A 17,568-nucleotide genomic window follows, 5' to 3' on the forward strand; every position below is an offset into this window, starting at 1 on the left:
GCCGCGCCGCAGCCGCCGCCCAGGGAGCCCACCCCGCCCCCGCCGCCCAAGGAGCCCACCCCGCCCCCGGCGCCCGCCCCCGCCCCGGCCGAAGAGCCCGCTGCGGCTGAACAGCCCGCCGAATAGACGCCATAATTTTGTTAAGAAAATGTATTTTACGATATTTAAATGAAATAAACGAAATAGCTGATGGAATAGTACTTAACTTACTGAGCATGCGTGTGGTGTGGCATACGAGCGAGTGAGGCGTCTGACCGCGGCCGGTCTTCGCAGACGACTCGGTCGCGAGCAAGCAGCTGTTGTCGGCGATGGGCGACGAGCTGGACGCCGCGCTCGTGGAGCTCTGCCTGCCCGCCGCGTGGCGCGCCTGCGACCGCTGCCCTTGCTACCACTGACGACCGAACGTTAACGACTTATCGCTTTTCATGTGCATTTAATACCAGTAAAATATTTTCACTCACACTCTCTAGATTCAATCCTTTGAATTCAGAATTTGCGAATTCGCATACGCATGGATGTTACGTCAGTATAATTATGCGAAACACGCATGGCTTCCATAACGGACGGCGACATGTAAGCATTATTTTAATATTTCTACATGCTTTTGTAAATTTCGCTCGACTAATTCGAAACTTGACTTGCAGATGTTTTTAAAATTGTATAAAGTAAATTGAGACAATCGGCACTATTTGCTATTGTAGTGTAGAGAATGTTATTTTCTAATGTTCAATTGTACTTTTATTAACACATTCTTAATATATTTAGACGAACTCGTCGCCGAGAAAGAGAAATACAAGGACATTGGTGACGACCTGGACACGGCCTTCGTGGAGCTCATCCTTAAGGAATAAACTGGCGTGCACTTTGTGCACTGACGGACCAGTTTTCGGATGGTACCGCATTTGGGCAAAACACCGCCCGCGTCAACTATGTATAGATTAACTTTATATTTTATATTGACAAAGTATTAACGTTATCCATAGATTTATGGTGGTATTTATTTTTCAACAATGATAAATAAATAATTTATTATTTACCTATGCCGTTTTATTTCTACAGATTATATCAAAGTATGTAAATTGAGATAACCCTTTATAGTGATCATTTTGCACTATGTGTTATTTATGCACATATTTATCCAGTATTTGCAATGCAATAGCTATCATATTTAATTGCCTGTGTAGTTACCCGCTCTAAGCTTATTATTTTCATTTGCTATTTTGTAGAAAAAACAATTTAATTATATTCAATATAATTGTATGCATTACATTGAAGTATCAATAATTTAAGTTGCTGATTAGTCTGAGAAGAGATGGGTACAAAATAACTACGTCACGATTTAGTATTTTCTTGTGTTTGATTTTACGCGAGTATTGTAAATATAGAAAATATAGACTTAAACGGATTTTAAACGCGATTTATTCATTATATTAAACGCGTGGTCACGGAGAGACATGACCGTGACCACGCTCGCTGTAAAGTGTTCGAAACGTCGGGTTAATAATATAATGAATAAATCGTTTAAAATCCGTTTAAAAGTTTATTTTCTATAGGATTCGATTGTCACGATTTGTTTGAATTTAAGAGATCATATGTTTTAAAATCATAAATTAATTTATTAGTTGACATATTTTAACTGGATTGTAGAAATATAACTCATTAATATTTATAGTGCAATGTATTCGATTTCTTATTTAGTAAAAATTTGTTACAATACTAATACTAATATAATATAGTTATACTAACCATACTAATAAACAGTACTAACACCACTAAACAGATGAAGTAATTGAAGAAAGAAGTAAATACAAGGCGATCGCAGAAGAAGTGGATCAAACTTTCGCAGATCTCTCTGGATATTAAACTGAACGCGTCCATATATACCGCCATTATCAATGTGATGCAAAATGAGCGGGAAAATTTAAAGCTTTATGCACATGGCGGATAAAATGACATGTGACACTGTGATCTTAGTTTCCTTTTTAAAATGATTTGGAAAGCAATGAAATTGGTATGCGTGTGTGATTTGTAATTGATCACTGCATGGATGTTGTGTATTTTACATATAACGTCCTTGCATCACTGTGATTTGAAATTAATGAAATTGATGACATTTGAATAATTTTGTATGTTTCGTGTAAGGGTCATTGGGCATTCTATTGAGGCATTTGACCCACGGCGTACAAAAACGAATTAGGTTTTATTGTGCTGTTAACTAGATACAGAATTTTAATGGTCGCATTTTTGTAGACTGGTAAAGTTTTAATAAAACGATATTTAACAGCGTTGAAAAACTTACTAAGAAATGTCCATGGCAATAAAGTCAAAATGGTTTCTTCTTAAATTAATTCTTCATATTGCCCTTCTTCAGCTTTCATTTCGCGCGATCAATTATTACTTGGTGCATGGCCCAAAACAAAAACAAGACGTCGAAAATAAATTATTTTTTATTAAATAGTACTTAAATATATATTTTCTCCCATTACTTAGAAAATACATATTTAGCCATATTCAATGAAAAGTAAGACCATGTTCCATATAAACACATTTGGTTTCGGTACGCAGCCTATCATGAAATCTGGAAGAAATATGCCCAATGACCTGTAGTGCTTTATAATTATTATAAAATCGGTTGCAGTTTTTGTACCTATATATAACATTGCTCATATGTGCAGCTACTCCACATCAACTCCTAAAATTGTCTTCGTTAAAAATCTGTAGCACTGCCGTTTTTGTAATACAACTATAAACTGTTTATTATGAACTCAATACTTCTGAGCGTACTCATTGAGCACTTGGTTTGCTATGAATTTTCCCTTTCTAGAAAAAGCGCTATTTTTATTCTCGACGTGATCAGAGGCGGTCTATACTGTTAGCAATATAAACTATTTGTATGAGCATGTTGTTTTTTTTTGTTGTTGTTTGACAAATTGTTGAACAAAGTTGAGGACAAAAATCTTAAGATTATTAAATTCAAAGCGCGTTCTTGTAAAATATTTTAGTAGGTATCTTGTATGTTCTTAACATTTCTTCAAGATGTCATTTTCCATTAGAGTATATATTAATTTTATGGCACGAATAAGGGGTCATTGTAAGAGGACATGAGAGGACCGGTAATGGCCCCTCTATAATTATGACTTTTCCATGTTTACGTGTTTTATACAATACTCATATTGCTTAGTTTTGAAATAAGTAGCTTTTAATATCGACGAATGTAAAGCTTCGAATAATTTGATTAACTATGAATATATACGTTTTTCACAATATTTGCATTTTATTTTCTCATCCCACCTTGTGAATATTTGCATTTTTTTTGTGTTAGCGGACACCGAGCTGGTTGTTCGCCTGATAGTTCGTTAGTAAGGGGTAAAGGGATAGGGAAAGGATTGTCCACGAGAATAAAGGAATTGACTGAGAAGAGTGAAAATAGAATACGATACGATACATCGTTTCACGCTATTGTATTTCACATACGTAATTTTTAATCCGAATAAATATTTTATTCACAAGAAATGGCATAGCTAAAATTATATAATTAGGGGAGGATTCAAATTGTCAGAACTAGATCAAATTTAAATAAGGCTATATGGAAAGCCGTAGGATTCATATAAATCATCAAAATCGATTCACCTAGTCGAAAGTTACCCAGAGGTAACCAAAAAAAATATGGTGTATCGACAGTAATTGTGAACCTCCTCGAGTGGGAAAATTGCGCCTGGCGGACCAGGCTGGCAATTATCTCCGAACCGACTTTAAAAAAAAAGAGACCGGTGAAAATTGGTCAATCATTTCTTCCGGGCTGATAATAATTTACACAAGTACAATGGCTAATCTGAATATAGATCCGTTACTGGCCAATGGTGTTATTGAAAGTGTGAAAAAGAATTTTTTAACCAATTCCTCCAGCTTGCAAATTCACCGATCATAGTAAATCCACTATCGTTAAGAAAATAAAAAGTCAGCTACTTACATACCACAGTTTATATAATTATATATATATATTACTGTTTGTACAACTGTACTTATGGTAGTAGTTTGTATTTAAGAGAGATTTTTGTTTGTACCTAATATAAATTTACTACACGCGTACTTTGGTGAACAGGTTGTGGTCTCTACGAAAACTTCCATACATATTTACTATTTTACTCATCGCTACCAAGACACTGGATAGCATTTAATCCACAATTAAAAATTGCGATTTCGTATAAACATAGCTCATTTTATGATCCTGTAATCTGATGTATCCGTATAAATGTTGTGTAGGAGTATTTAATGTTTGTTTTCTATTCTCTATTTAGTGCTAACTAGATGAAAGACGGACGATGATCTCAATGGCTGCTAAATATAGCTGTACTCTACGCAATGGTATCTGAGATTCTTTCAAATATTCCCATATCGATATGAAAGCCGCGTACAGAAATAAATTGTGATAATATCGTTGAACACGGATGTCAAACTTAATAAACACCTTATAAATTATTTTTTGCTCTGCGTTTGCATGTCAAGCAAACGACATGCCTACTAAATTAACGAAATGGCCTTATGTCATGAAAATTTTAATATTATAAATAAAAAAATAGTAATCGTATCTGAATACGTCGTGTTAGAGAGCTGAGATAAGCGCTTTTATATTTTAATTTTTAGTATTTCTTATTTAAAAATATTAAAGTTACAAGAAACGATATATTTTATTTTTTCATTTATTGAATCAAGACTGTAGAAGCGATATCCCAAATCGGTGGTAGCTACTTAACTAAAAAAAATATAAGGAATCATTATTAACGCGTGTGCAAGTTAACATGAATAAAAAAGTTATATGAACATTTTCATATTCACCATTTTATTTTTTTTATCGTGTTTCTAAGTTTTCACAGAGCCAATTCTATATGGTTAAAATAAGTTTTACACTGGGTGGGAAATCTTAAATATACAACAGCCCCAGCATGCGTTCATTGGTAAATTGGTAATAGGATATCGTATCCGGCGTCAAGCAGTCGCATTATACTGCTGCTATTTCATTGAGTGTGTAACTACAAGAAAGTCAAAATAACCCTTCATTCATATAAAAGTGCAAGTTACTTAATATATTTTAAGGGTATGATCAGTTGCGTTATTGTTTACAAGGTTTTATGTATCCCTCGACAATATATATAAAAATATATAACTACTTACTGGCAAAATATGCTTATTAGTTACAATTCAATCCGATGTGCAGCTAATTGAATTTATTCTTAGTTAACATTGACCGCTACATGAACGAATGAGTTGTTTAAGTTACAACTTGCGGCTGGTATTATCCGATACTTATGAACCATTAGTTTTCTTTCGGTTCCACTTCCAAAATTGTAACATTCAAGAAACAATGTGCAAAAGCAGATTTCCGTTAACGTCAGCTTGCACTGCAATAAATCCGATATCCGTAGCCCATAGCTGCCATACACATACATGATAACCGTCTCGCGGATCGGAATCCTGAATTTTTGGCACCGAAAATAGCTGGGCGGGTGGCGCGGCTTCAGGGCGGGTTAGTGCGCGCCGCTCCGCCGTGTGAACCGCCCGTAGGTGAGTGAGCCAGCTGGATACCCACGGACCTCACGAACCCGACGGACCCAAGGGTCTATTATTTGGAGTCTTCAAGGGATAGTGCAGTGCAGTGGCGTATCCAAGCTTTGTGTTGAAATGTGATATATTAGTGTAAAAGTCTCGGATTACACTGCGCGGGCGTCTTTGCTGAAAATAGTGCGCGACGGTCGACCTATTTGCGGCTGTCCAATGTATTTATTTAGCGATATGGGAAAACTCGCCGTGGATTGTATTTTTAACGTGTGCCCCATTTTTTATAATTATTTAGGACGTGGCCGGTGACAGTTGATATAAGGGATAGTTAATCGGGTAAAAATTCAAAATATTTAATTGAACCGGAATACAAAAAATACAACTTGTAAGTAAAGTTTTCAATATCAAATAAATGACAAATACGTGATATAACATAAAGTGATCGTTTCTTTTTTTGAAACAACGCTTTAAACCTTTTCTGAATAACTTTAATAAGGCAATATAAAAACTACCTTATCTAAAATACACTACACCTACTTACTGAAAAGAGATTATAAAGAAGTTACATTGAGAACAAATACAAAACTTGGTCTTTTAATCATCATATTAAATATTGTAATTACACTAAAAATAAAAACAATAAACTAGAAATATTATCAAAAACATTAGTTTCGTTGGCTTACTTATATTTTTTAACTTTTTATTTGTCCTTGACATATTTAACCTTATGTTTTAATGGTAAAGTAATGTTGATAACGAATTAATTGTAAAAAAGTACACGTGTTCTATTCAGTTTTGATTAGCTATAAATTTCTATGAAAGATAATTTTACAGCGTGATGAAGAATTGTCCAACTTGTAACCTTTAGCTTGAAATATGTTTAAGCATTTTGGTACGTAATGTAAAATATTTTTACTGCTTTAGTATTATGACTGAAATAAAAAAAAATAGAAAAAAACCGTCAAAAACATCATAAGGAAAAATACCTACGACTAATTTTCAAACATCTTAGCAAAATATATAAGCGTGAAACCCAAGATTGTAATCTTCCACTGAAAAGTTAAACGTTCAAAGAACACTGTTATGAAGCAGCTGTTTAGATTTAAACAGCGATTTATTTCAGACAGTTACCAAACTGTAATATTTGACAGCCCGCCAAAAATAAAGCCACGTCACACATGCGTTATTTTCGCAACTCGAACGTTTCTGGACGTTTTAACTGCTTTATGTTTGCGACGTAACGGTTATATTTATTTTTTTTTTAATCTATAACGACTTTAATTACAGAAAATACTTAAATAAAATTGTTATATGACAAAGAGTTAATTTGTGATTATATTTTTTAATCAATATAGTTTTGTTTGTAGTATAAGAATTAAAAGTCGAAATACTTAAGTGCTTAAAAGAGATTTTTTTAACTAAAAAGACATAAACGTAATTACATTCATAAGTTAACTTTATACAATAAATGGTAGAAAATATAAATGAGTTTAAAGTAAATTGGAAACTAAATAACTTTGAAAAAGTTGTATTCATGAAATTGTCCTACTATTCAATATAGAATAAAAGGTAGAATATAAGGGGAATTTGTAAATATTTTAGAAATTAAACGAAGCCTCATAACGCCAATTCTCCGTATGCTATAGCTATATAAATACGGGATTATCTCATCGCAGACGCAGAAGGTCGAGTTAATGCGCAAGTCAAGAATTTTTATATTTATTGTACTCTTTCAATAAATGCAAACCTTGTAGGCACTTACTATAATGTAGGTTGTTCAGGAGAGGGGTGGTAGCAACACATTGAAGGTTTTAAATCAAAATAAAACAATAGCCTAAGTACTATTTTTATAAGACATTTTTTTACAGTGTTAGAAATAATTTCACTTTCATAAGATAAACTGAACTAGACTATTAAATCTGCAGTTCTGCATATGGCTGGTTGGAACTCCGCCAAGTGTGAACAAACAGATATAAAAGTCGATCTATTCTTGCCAGCAATGTAGAAACTCAGATTCTATTACTAATACCTGCTTCGTAAGCTTTTCCTATGGATATGCTAATACTTGAAAATGTAATATCGGGTGGATGAATATTGTAATGGAATCGAGATAACGGATTCGCGGCCCTAAATAAATTTACTTATAGTTTATCTTCAAGGCGTAAGATGAAAGCAACTAATGGGTTCGCTCTATTTACACTTTAATCTTCAAAAGAAAAATTACTGTACATTTTTAATATTAGAATAACATAGTCATCTAAATTAATGTTATAAGTAACGTATAAACAATTCACCAAATTTTCAATGCTAGGTTGAGCGACATGTGAACCCATTTCGATAAAGGACGTTTTTTGTTTACGTTACGTTACTTGCGTACTTTATGTTTTTTACTCTAAGTTCAATTAAATAAAATCTAACGATCCAAATACACTTTTAGGTACAACTGGCGTATTTTTTCTAACCGGAAAGTAAAAAAACAAAGCAGCCACCATGGACGCGATCAAGAAGAAGATGCAGGCGATGAAGCTGGAGAAGGACAATGCCATGGACAAGGCAGACACCTGCGAGCAGCAGGCCAGGGACGCCAACCTCCGTGCCGAGAAGGTTTGTGTTGTAGACTCGAGAGTAGTATATTTTCCAGATCGCATTCTACAATGCTGAAAACGAAATGATGATGATGTTTCGAAGTAAAAGTTATTTAACTATTTAAGAAACATATAGCCTTGAAATTAAGTATTATATATTAATATTGAAGAAATTACAGTCTTTAAACAGTCGATATGACGCTGTAATTTTTATAGACAGAGTTATTAAGTTGAATGGAATAAAATATCCATATGTGTAAATGTCTGTAATTAAAACACGCCCCATTCCAGGTCAATGAGGAAGTCCGTGAACTCCAGAAGAAGCTCCTCCAGGTGGAAGAGGACTTGGCTCTCAACAAGAACAAGTTGGAGCAGGCCAACAAGGACCTGGAAGAGAAGGAGAAGCAGCTCACCGCTACTGAGGCGGAGGTGGCGGCCCTCAACAGAAAGGTGCAGCAGATTGAAGAGGACCTGGAGAAGTCAGAAGAGAGGTCTGGCACCGCCCAGCAGAAACTTCTAGAAGCACAACAGTCCGCTGACGAAAACAACCGGTTAGTATTTTTACTGAAATCAACAAAAAAAATGAAAGCAGGAAAGCTTTAATGTGTTTAAGGATAGTATTTTGTTAAAATGTACGGTGTTATGTTTCTATTATTTTATTATAAGTTTAAGTTACACACTCGCAAACGCTCTATGAGTCAAAAGTATTTATATAGTTCAAGTGTTACTTTGGTGTCTACATAAACTACATCACTTTCCCGAATCACCAAAATTCGCTTAATGGATTTCGCGTAAAAGACTCTCAAACATACCATCCTCCACAATATTTAAAAAATTTCAGCTAGATAATGTTTTTTTTTTGTTCACAGTATGTGCAAAGTGTTGGAGAACAGAGCACAGCAGGATGAGGAGCGTATGGACCAACTCACCAACCAGCTGAAGGAGGCCCGTCTCCTCGCTGAGGACGCTGACGGCAAATCCGACGAGGTAATTTATAACACACACATTTCCTTTTTTCAAATAGTTCTCAAATAAATTTCAAAATCTCAAAAAATCTGGTAAAATTTAATCTATTTGTTGTAATTTGATCTACTTAATGAATTTGTTTCTATGTAAATATATCTCTAAACTGCGTACAGCTCCAATATTTTTGGATCAGCCTGTCTTTCACTGGCAGGTAGAAATATTTTATAATAAATATTAAATAAGATGTAAATTATGGTTCAGGTATCCCGCAAGCTGGCCTTCGTTGAAGACGAGCTTGAAGTAGCTGAAGACCGTGTCAAATCTGGTGATGCCAAGATTTCGGAACTTGAGGAGGAATTGAAGGTAATAATTGTTAACATTGATTATGTTAATAATCATTATATTTTACAAATATTGTCTTACTTATCTTTCAAATCAATTACATTTTTCATCCAAATTTTGTCACCAACGTTAAAAAAAACTTTGTTTTTTTTACAAATGCAATAATATAACGCAAACCAATAAATGGCTGTGTCCCCGCAGGTCGTAGGTAACTCCCTTAAATCACTGGAGGTCTCAGAAGAGAAGGCCAACCAGCGTGTAGAAGAATTCAAAAAGCAATTGAAGACCCTCACCTCCAAACTGAAGGAAGCTGAGGCTCGCGCCGAATACGCAGAAAAGACCGTCAAGAAACTACAGAAGGAAGTCGACAGGCTCGAAGGTATGAACCAACCTGAAACCATAATAATACTCACAAATCATAAATCATTTAAGAGGAGAATTATTATCTGTATTCACGAAAGTAATCCTTCAATATAAACCACTTATAAACTTCTTAAAAAAATTTCTTAAATAAATGAACCTAACGTGATTGAGAATTTTAATAACACACTTAAGTACTTTCTTTCTTGCTGAAACAATGCGTCGGGTTTTGAATCAGCATTACATACAGCTATTTTTCAAGTAAAATCAGCTGCTTCAAAACCCAACCAATAAAGCAGGTAAATTAAAAATATCTTAAAAGCTTACTTCTTTTTACAGCCACTTTTGAACTAATTTCTTCACAAGCTGTCTAATAACAAAATTTTCCAGACTCGTTGTTCAACGATAAGGAGAAATACAAGGCGATATGTGACGACCTCGATGGCACATTCGCCGAGTTGACAGGATACTAACTTCCCTTAGCACTTAGTTTAAGACAGTACCGTCCTTTAGCTGTCTCCATATTAGAAACTCGAAATTTAGCCTTTAAATTTTACCGCCCTAGATCAGTTTTACGTGTTTATTGGGAAGTCGTCATAATATGTTCTAGATTGCTAATAACTTCTCTTTAATCCTAACCCCATCGATATTTAGAGGATTGTCCTTAACCTAGACAAATAACGAATCGCGGACAATCCTTTAGAAATCGCCTTCATACAATAAACCTTGCTTTCTGTGTTGTGATTAATATGTCTTACGCTTTGCTGCTACCGCCGTGGACCAATGCTTCTAAGGTACATGTACTTTAAACTCTTAAAATAAATGTTTAAAAAGTTATTTAAATCTACACATTCATAAAATTAAGAGAAACTTTAAAAAAATAACTTAATATTTAACAACATTAATATTTCTTATATTTAACAGCAACAGCTTTATGTACTTTTTTTTTAAGATCGGAAACAATTTCTTTCCACTTTTAAATACAAAAAGTGTTCTACACAATTTATGTATTATTTCTAGTTATTTTAGCTGGGGTTCATAAAACTTTGGGATTTATAAAACACAAATAGTAATGAAAAATAAATAATATAGTTACTAGGAGTGTTTATTAAAATAATAATGTATCTCACAAATAAAAATATTGTTTTCAAATACATACGCTATCATCGACGCGCGATCGTTCGTAGCGGGCGTAGACACCGTAGCACGTAGAGGCGCTACACCGTAGACATGTAGAGTAAAAAAAAGGAAAACGACTAACTCGCTTTCATCTCGCAGACGAGCTGGGAATCAACAAGGACAGATACAAGAGCCTCGCGGACGAAATGGACTCCACCTTCGCCGAATTGGCCGGATACTAAACACACCCGATGCAGCCGCGCTGCTATACGAACTCTTCTACTCGTGATGTAATTTATTAATATTTATGTAAATTTATTTACGATTTTCAATAAAATTATTTATAACATCTTGTTGTGCGTTTTATTTGTTTTGTATTTCACGTGAAGACTGCAATATTCTACAAACTGTTTTGGGCACATTGTTTTCAAAGATCACCTGAAACACATATCTGAAATATTGGTCTGAACATTTAGAGTTTAGAATAAAGTCTAGGTAGAATATTAATGAATAAATCTTATTATAAGGTTTTTTTTTACCCCTTATCCTACTATCCTTTTTCTACTTTATGAACATGTACTGGTAAACTCTCTGTAACTACTCTGACCTAAAGAGGAGAGGTACGCCTCGTACTCCTAATTAATAAGAAATATTTTTACCTTCAATAAAACAAATAAAGCCAATTTTCTTATAAAACTGAAGTATTAACGAGTAAGGTCAGAATTAATTAATTGAACATTTATCACATACAGTCGGGTTGGGCCTAGCAGATAAAACTCAATTAATCAACAAATCATAAAACGCCAATTGAATTCCTGCCAGACACCTAAATAAGCCCCTAAATACGTCATTAGAACTTGAATGGGGACCGGAAACTGCCCTGTCACATGTCAAATGACGTTCTTCCGGTGGTATATGCTTTGGCCAAGATGGCGCATGCGTGGCAACCTGCGTTCTACGCTTGCGCCTACCTTCCACTCGTTATGATCAATAGTGCAGTACAGACAACAGCCTGTTGGGTCGTACTTACGTTTGTGTGTCCTGACGGCTCCTTTTTTCGATTGTCCGTTCTTTAAATTATTCAAGGTGTCGGTATCAAGCAGTGTCCTACCAGGGGCTATCACCATGAAGATGCTAGCTGCAGAAGGTCCGGATATAACACCGGTAGAATCCTGTAAGTACAAAAGATTCCAATGGCCTTAACAATCAATTGCTAACTTGATTAATTTTAAAAGCATTTAAGGCGAGGGTACTTTGTGATTATTGGGGAAAATGTCGCGCAATTCGATACGGATGATATATAGATGCTGAGATGATTGATTGATGATGATTTATTGAAATCGCTTTCTACTACGTAGTAAGTTACGACGGCTTTAGTATTGGATATACATTTAGGCATTACTAATTTATACAATTAGCCTTTGTCTACCTATCGGTAATAACTGCGTAGATTATATCAAAAGCAAATGATTAATATTGAGATGAATATTTTGATTGTTTCTCTTTAAGATTTAAGATAATATCTAAGGTAAAGCTCACAATAAGTAGCGACGTCATACACGGGAAGAAAATTAAAAAAAAACCATTAAGCCATAATTAGTTAATAACATTATGTTTTCATTAATTACTAAAGAATATAAGTGTAATATCAGTATCCTATTAACAACAAAATCATCAAACAAAATGCTCTCAAATCTTTATTATAGAAAAGACACGACTAAATAAAAGCTAATAATAGACGAAAGATAGAAAAATTATTACATTATACAAATTAAAGCTTACGTTGGTAATCACTTAGTTTTTATACCTGCATATGTTATATTTGTAGTCCAGTTAAATAAATTTTAAATGTAATAAAATTTGTCTTAGTAGGTAAACAGTAGGTAGGTTATTAATAATATTATCAATTCTCATCATGATTCCTTTACATTACTACTCTCAGTTTAATAACGATCAATCTTAAAGTTGCAGAAAGCAGCTAATTCCAATAATGGTAATGGAAAATTGTCTTTCACCAGCTTGTCATAGCTAAGTACAGCTATTGCGTCATATTATACGTAAAGCTGAATGCATGGCTAAGTGACACATTAACAACCGACAACCATTGTGTTACTGTCTAGACGTCAATAAAACTTGTTAGTGCTTTCATAAGCTTTTATCTCATATTTTGTAACGACGAGAATGTTTTTATGTTGATAAAACAAGTAATTTCAACTTAAGTAAGGCTGTTTGACATGTGTTAGGTACTTGTAAGGACAAAAAAAAACACAAACAAAACAAACCCTTTTAATATTCAATACGAGGCTGGTAATATAGTATACGGATTGAAATACTTTTACAAAATCGTTTTTCTTCATTTTCTTTAATAAATTCAAAAAAATGTTCTCGATTCTTCTAAAAAGGATTATAATTTCAAATAATTAGATACTCAAAGTTATCGCTCAAAACCTTTATACATTATATAACTATCACTAATACTGATAGCAATCGGATAAGCTAAATAGCCACATTATTGATAGGTTATCGAAACAAACTTTACTTTACATTCATTCATTTATCGCTAGCTACATTAAATACAGTCATTATTGCAATCTTTAAGATAATACATTCTCTTTTAGTAAGAAAGCGAATGTATTATTTTTATTTATAATAATGATGGCTTTTCATGTAGTCAAATTATCCAGAAAATATTAACTGCAAATGTAGTAAAAGGGCCACTTATTATTATAGTTTTAGGAACTTGTCTATAATTAAATACTTACTTACTCCTGGAGCTGAAACCCTGAAGTGGGTCTTGGCCTCCGAGACGAGAACTCTCCACCTTGCCCGGTCCTACTTAAATAACGATTGTTGTTTGATAAGAATAAATATTATTATAACTAATATTTATTTATTATAATAATATTAACTAATATTATTATTAATTTAAATTTGTATGGAAACAGATCAATTGTCAAACTAGCACTGACTTATATATTATGTTCTGCATTGGACTATTCGTTTCTTTTACGGCTACTGTTAATTATATATTTTTGTGTCATCACCTTTTTATGATAAAATCTTTATAACTAAAGTAACTTGGAAATTCATCTGCTTTTGTTGATAAATGTGAAACTCGAAGTACATATAGAACCTTTTGTTAGGCGACATTAGTTTTCCCAATCATAGTAGTCCGAATGGGATGGAATGGCGACAAAAATGGAATTACTGAAGAAGTGGGATAGAATGACGCTTGGGCGTTTCACGATAATGGTTTGCAAACATATAAATTGATAACGCGTATAAAGGATACATATAATTGAAATAGAAAACAGAAAACCATTGAGTAATGATCTGTAATGTAGTTGGTATAATCAAAATTAGACTTATAATCATACTATGGACATCATATATAATCCCTATGACCTACCTGGTAAAATTTCTGTCTTTTATATCTTTTTTCTTATACACAATTTATAACTCAAGAACGGCCTAATCGAATTTAATAAAGTTTGGTATAGAGATAATTTTGAAACCCAATAAAGGATACAAGAAAGGACATTGATTGTTTTGATCCCGGTAATCCTACGAGAAAAGAAAGTAGACCGCGAAAGCCCCGCCTTTCTATCTTTCCCTTCGACTACGCGGGCAAAGCCGCAGGCGGAAAACTAGTAGATTTATAATTTAAAAGGAAACTTAACATAGTTTAGTCTGAAACATTTGCCTACAAACTCGGAGTGGAATGAAGAACTCTTTAGCGAGGAGCCCTCGCGCTCGGAAGCCCTCCAGCTATTTTAATTTTATGCTCAGACTGTATTTTTATGCTAAAAGCATTTTCACGCATCCCCTTTATCTTGCTATAAACATATTGAGGCAGCATGAAAGCACGATGTTGCGATTATTTAACTCTTTTACAGATGTAAGAGATGAGGATCGTAGATTAAGAATGATATTTTAATATTATGCTACTGGGCCTTAACAGAATTGATCGTGATAAATTAATTCTTACCAAAAACATCAAAATCATTTAAATAAAACATAAAAAATAAGTCCTACAAAAAATAAGTTTTTTTATAACTCACACTACATCACAAATGCTTGACAACCTAGCCTGTAACTTATTAGTTCGTTGCCTTAACTGGCTTCGGTCATGTTTTATAGAAGGACATAAAATCACTGTCATGGAAAAACATCACTAATAGTATTACGTAGATATTAAGCCTGATCGTTGACCTGTCGGTCTTTATTATGGGAACTTGTAGGATTTTAATCTATACCAATGCATTGACAAAGTCTATATTCAAATAAATACTTGCAACGGCTAATTAAACCATTACAATAATAATAGCTTTCAACATATATAACGATTAACATTTAGAGAAATAGCAATAAAAAACACAGAACACTTGAAGTAGTCAACGATGACAATTCAACATCTTTAGTTAAATTTTTGGTGCCACAAATAATGTATGAAAACCTCAACAAGTTGTGGCCCATAAAGCAATTTATATAAATGACTCTTATATATGAGGTGGTCGAGCAAGTTACGTCACGTATTGGGCCAGCTCGTACAGGGGAAGTACCGTACCCCCACGGAAGACTGGCGTGACCGTAGTATGCTACTGGTTTCGTTCGATGAGTGGGGAAGCCGGAGGCCTATATCCCTTCTTACACTTCCCAGTACTTTATTCCTATCGTCAATCCTTAATCTCTTACCAATTTAAACTCGGCAGTCCCTTTGTAGATGTGTAAGGTCGGATAAGACTGGTCTGGTCTGTAAAAGCCATCAGGCGACTCATCAGTTCCATTGCCGACGTTGAATTAAACAAAAGAAATAAAAATCCAATATAATTTAAGGTCCAGTAGGTATTACATAAATTTGACAAACGTCCGATTAAAATAAACTCGACTGTATAAATTATGATTATTCGAGATAATAGGCTTGAAGGGACGGATAAAGAGTTTCTAGAATTTCCATCTGGAATTTTTCATATTTTGAGCTGAATAAAAAGCCTCAAATTTATATCGTTAGCTTCAAGTATCAATTTTGTTGGTTGTTGAATGCTATCCAATTATTTGTAGACTACTGTAAGATGTCTGTGAGGAACATAAAATAGAATATTATTTGGATTTTCTTGGTAGGTACATGATTGTTTTTGATAATTTACGTTTCGAATCGTAACTGACATGAGTACCTAATAAGCATTTGTCTTGATTAGATTTAACATACTATATAGTCAATACTAATTAGTTTTTAATTGAAGAAAAATTATCGAAGCAATTTGCATTTTTTGTTGTTTGTTTTCATAATCTTAACTTTCAAAAAGAAATCTTGGTCTAAGCGAGATTTTCCATTGATTATTTTAATCATACTAGCTGTGACCTGCGGTTGAAACCGCGTAAGTCCGTATCCCGTAAGCATATCGGTATAAAAAGTGCCTATGTGTTATTTCAGTTGTCCAGCTATCTACGAAGCAAAATAGTATAATTATTCACCAATAGATGTCAGGAAAAAAAACACGAATAAAACACGAATATGACATTTTCTAAAAAAAATTCCTAGCTAGATCGATTTATCGCCCCCGAAACCCCCTATATACCAAATTTCATGAAAATCGTTTGAGCCGATTCCGAGATTCCAATTATATATATATACAAGAATTGCTCGTTTAAAGGTATAAGATAATATCATAAGAACATGTATTATAAGAACCTTGTAATTATCTTACTAATTATGTCTAACTAAATTATATAATCTGTCTTATTACCAAAATCTACCATTTCTGAAGCACGTCTAATCTTATGACTAAGTACCTAGGTACATCGCTAGCCACTACTTAAATTTAAAAATTTAAATACACATTTTTAATATTTTTATCGTCGTAATAAATTTCACTTTTACATTTTTATTGAAGCTAGACAGGACTCGAGATAGGTTGCCTGAATTAGTTAACAGCTGTTATTGCCTAGAGGCTTTTTGGGGAGCAAAGATATTGTTATAACAATATTTAGATGGATGTCATGTTTAATATTCCATTTTATGCTGTATCTTTTTTAAACTGGCTGTAAGATTGTTATAAAATATTTAATTAAAACCTTATCTTGAGATAACTCTTAAATAACTTTTAGATGACTTTTAAATTTATAATTATGCATAAATTTTTTTATGTAATGACGACTGCCACCTTTTTAAATATAAAGAAAAAATTAAGCACACCTTGCCAATCAACATCTCCGGAATAATGTAAATTGTTGTTTCATTAATTCTCGGATGATTGATCTTGAGCTTGAACGAGCAATTAATATAATTACTAAACGTTTACATCAGCTGTCACCTTCACAATTTTCATTAATTTCTGGGGCCAGCAGATTACAGACCAGCTTTCCATATTCATTAGTTAATATTAATCATAAAATGTGGTATTGTAATAATTTTATACAAAAAACATCTGGTTGCGGTGTGGTCTTCTCTCTTAGTGTTCTCTACTGAAGTTGAAACAAGTAGATTAATACATAACCAACTGACAATTAAAACATAAAACCGAACTACCGATTTAATAGTAAACAATATTTGTCTAGTAGCTTGTTAAGTACATATATCACGCACTTATTATAAGAAGATGCATAAGGCCACCCAGTAAGAACTTCTACCCGGTAACGA

General features: G+C 33.6%; 3 protein-coding genes across 18 annotated transcripts in view; all 3 read left to right on the plus strand.

The window, feature by feature from the left end:
• The window catches only part of LOC119839552 (tropomyosin-2), a 28,803-nt gene extending 26,764 nt beyond the window's left edge, over nucleotides 1-2,039 (plus strand). For 7 of the 14 annotated variants that reach the window (XM_038365873.1, XM_038365872.1, XM_038365871.1 and 4 more), the window contains one exon: nucleotides 766-1,036. In XM_038365873.1, the coding sequence (XP_038221801.1) occupies nucleotides 766-851 (86 nt within the window). In that variant the 3' untranslated portion in view covers nucleotides 852-1,036. Of the gene's footprint in view, nucleotides 1-765; nucleotides 1,037-1,780 lie in introns of those variants that run through there. The other 7 variants (XM_038365878.1, XM_038365874.1, XM_038365880.1 and 4 more) reach the window with 5 other exon arrangements.
• Nucleotides 2,040-5,423: 3,384 nt separating this feature from the next.
• LOC119839708 (tropomyosin-1) lies at nucleotides 5,424-11,281 on the plus strand. Of its 3 annotated transcripts, none has more exons than XR_005288272.1 (8): nucleotides 5,424-5,562; nucleotides 7,994-8,160; nucleotides 8,433-8,692; nucleotides 9,011-9,128; nucleotides 9,369-9,470; nucleotides 9,651-9,828; nucleotides 10,200-10,603; nucleotides 11,088-11,281. XR_005288272.1 is itself a non-coding variant. In XM_038366132.1 (7 exons), the coding sequence occupies exons 2-7, from the start codon at nucleotides 8,047-8,049 to the stop codon at nucleotides 11,168-11,170; spliced, it is 855 nt and encodes a 284-aa protein (XP_038222060.1). In that variant the 5' UTR covers nucleotides 5,424-5,562; nucleotides 7,994-8,046; the 3' UTR covers nucleotides 11,171-11,281. The 3 variants fall into 3 exon arrangements, 1 of the variants encoding a protein (XP_038222060.1); XR_005288273.1 differs by lacking the exon at nucleotides 5,424-5,562 and adding an exon at nucleotides 5,800-5,941; XM_038366132.1 differs by lacking the exon at nucleotides 10,200-10,603.
• A 641-nt stretch (nucleotides 11,282-11,922) lies between these two features.
• The window catches only part of LOC119839736 (synaptotagmin-4), a 24,776-nt gene continuing 19,130 nt past the window's right edge, over nucleotides 11,923-17,568 (plus strand). Inside the window, exon 1 of the mRNA XM_038366170.1 lies at nucleotides 11,923-12,102. Coding sequence (XP_038222098.1) covers nucleotides 12,054-12,102 — 49 coding nt within the window. The 5' untranslated portion in view covers nucleotides 11,923-12,053. The remainder of the gene's footprint in view (nucleotides 12,103-17,568) is intronic.

Source organism: Zerene cesonia, chromosome 4, assembly GCF_012273895.1.
Source record: "Zerene cesonia ecotype Mississippi chromosome 4, Zerene_cesonia_1.1, whole genome shotgun sequence".
Lineage (NCBI taxonomy): Eukaryota > Metazoa > Arthropoda > Insecta > Lepidoptera > Pieridae > Zerene > Zerene cesonia.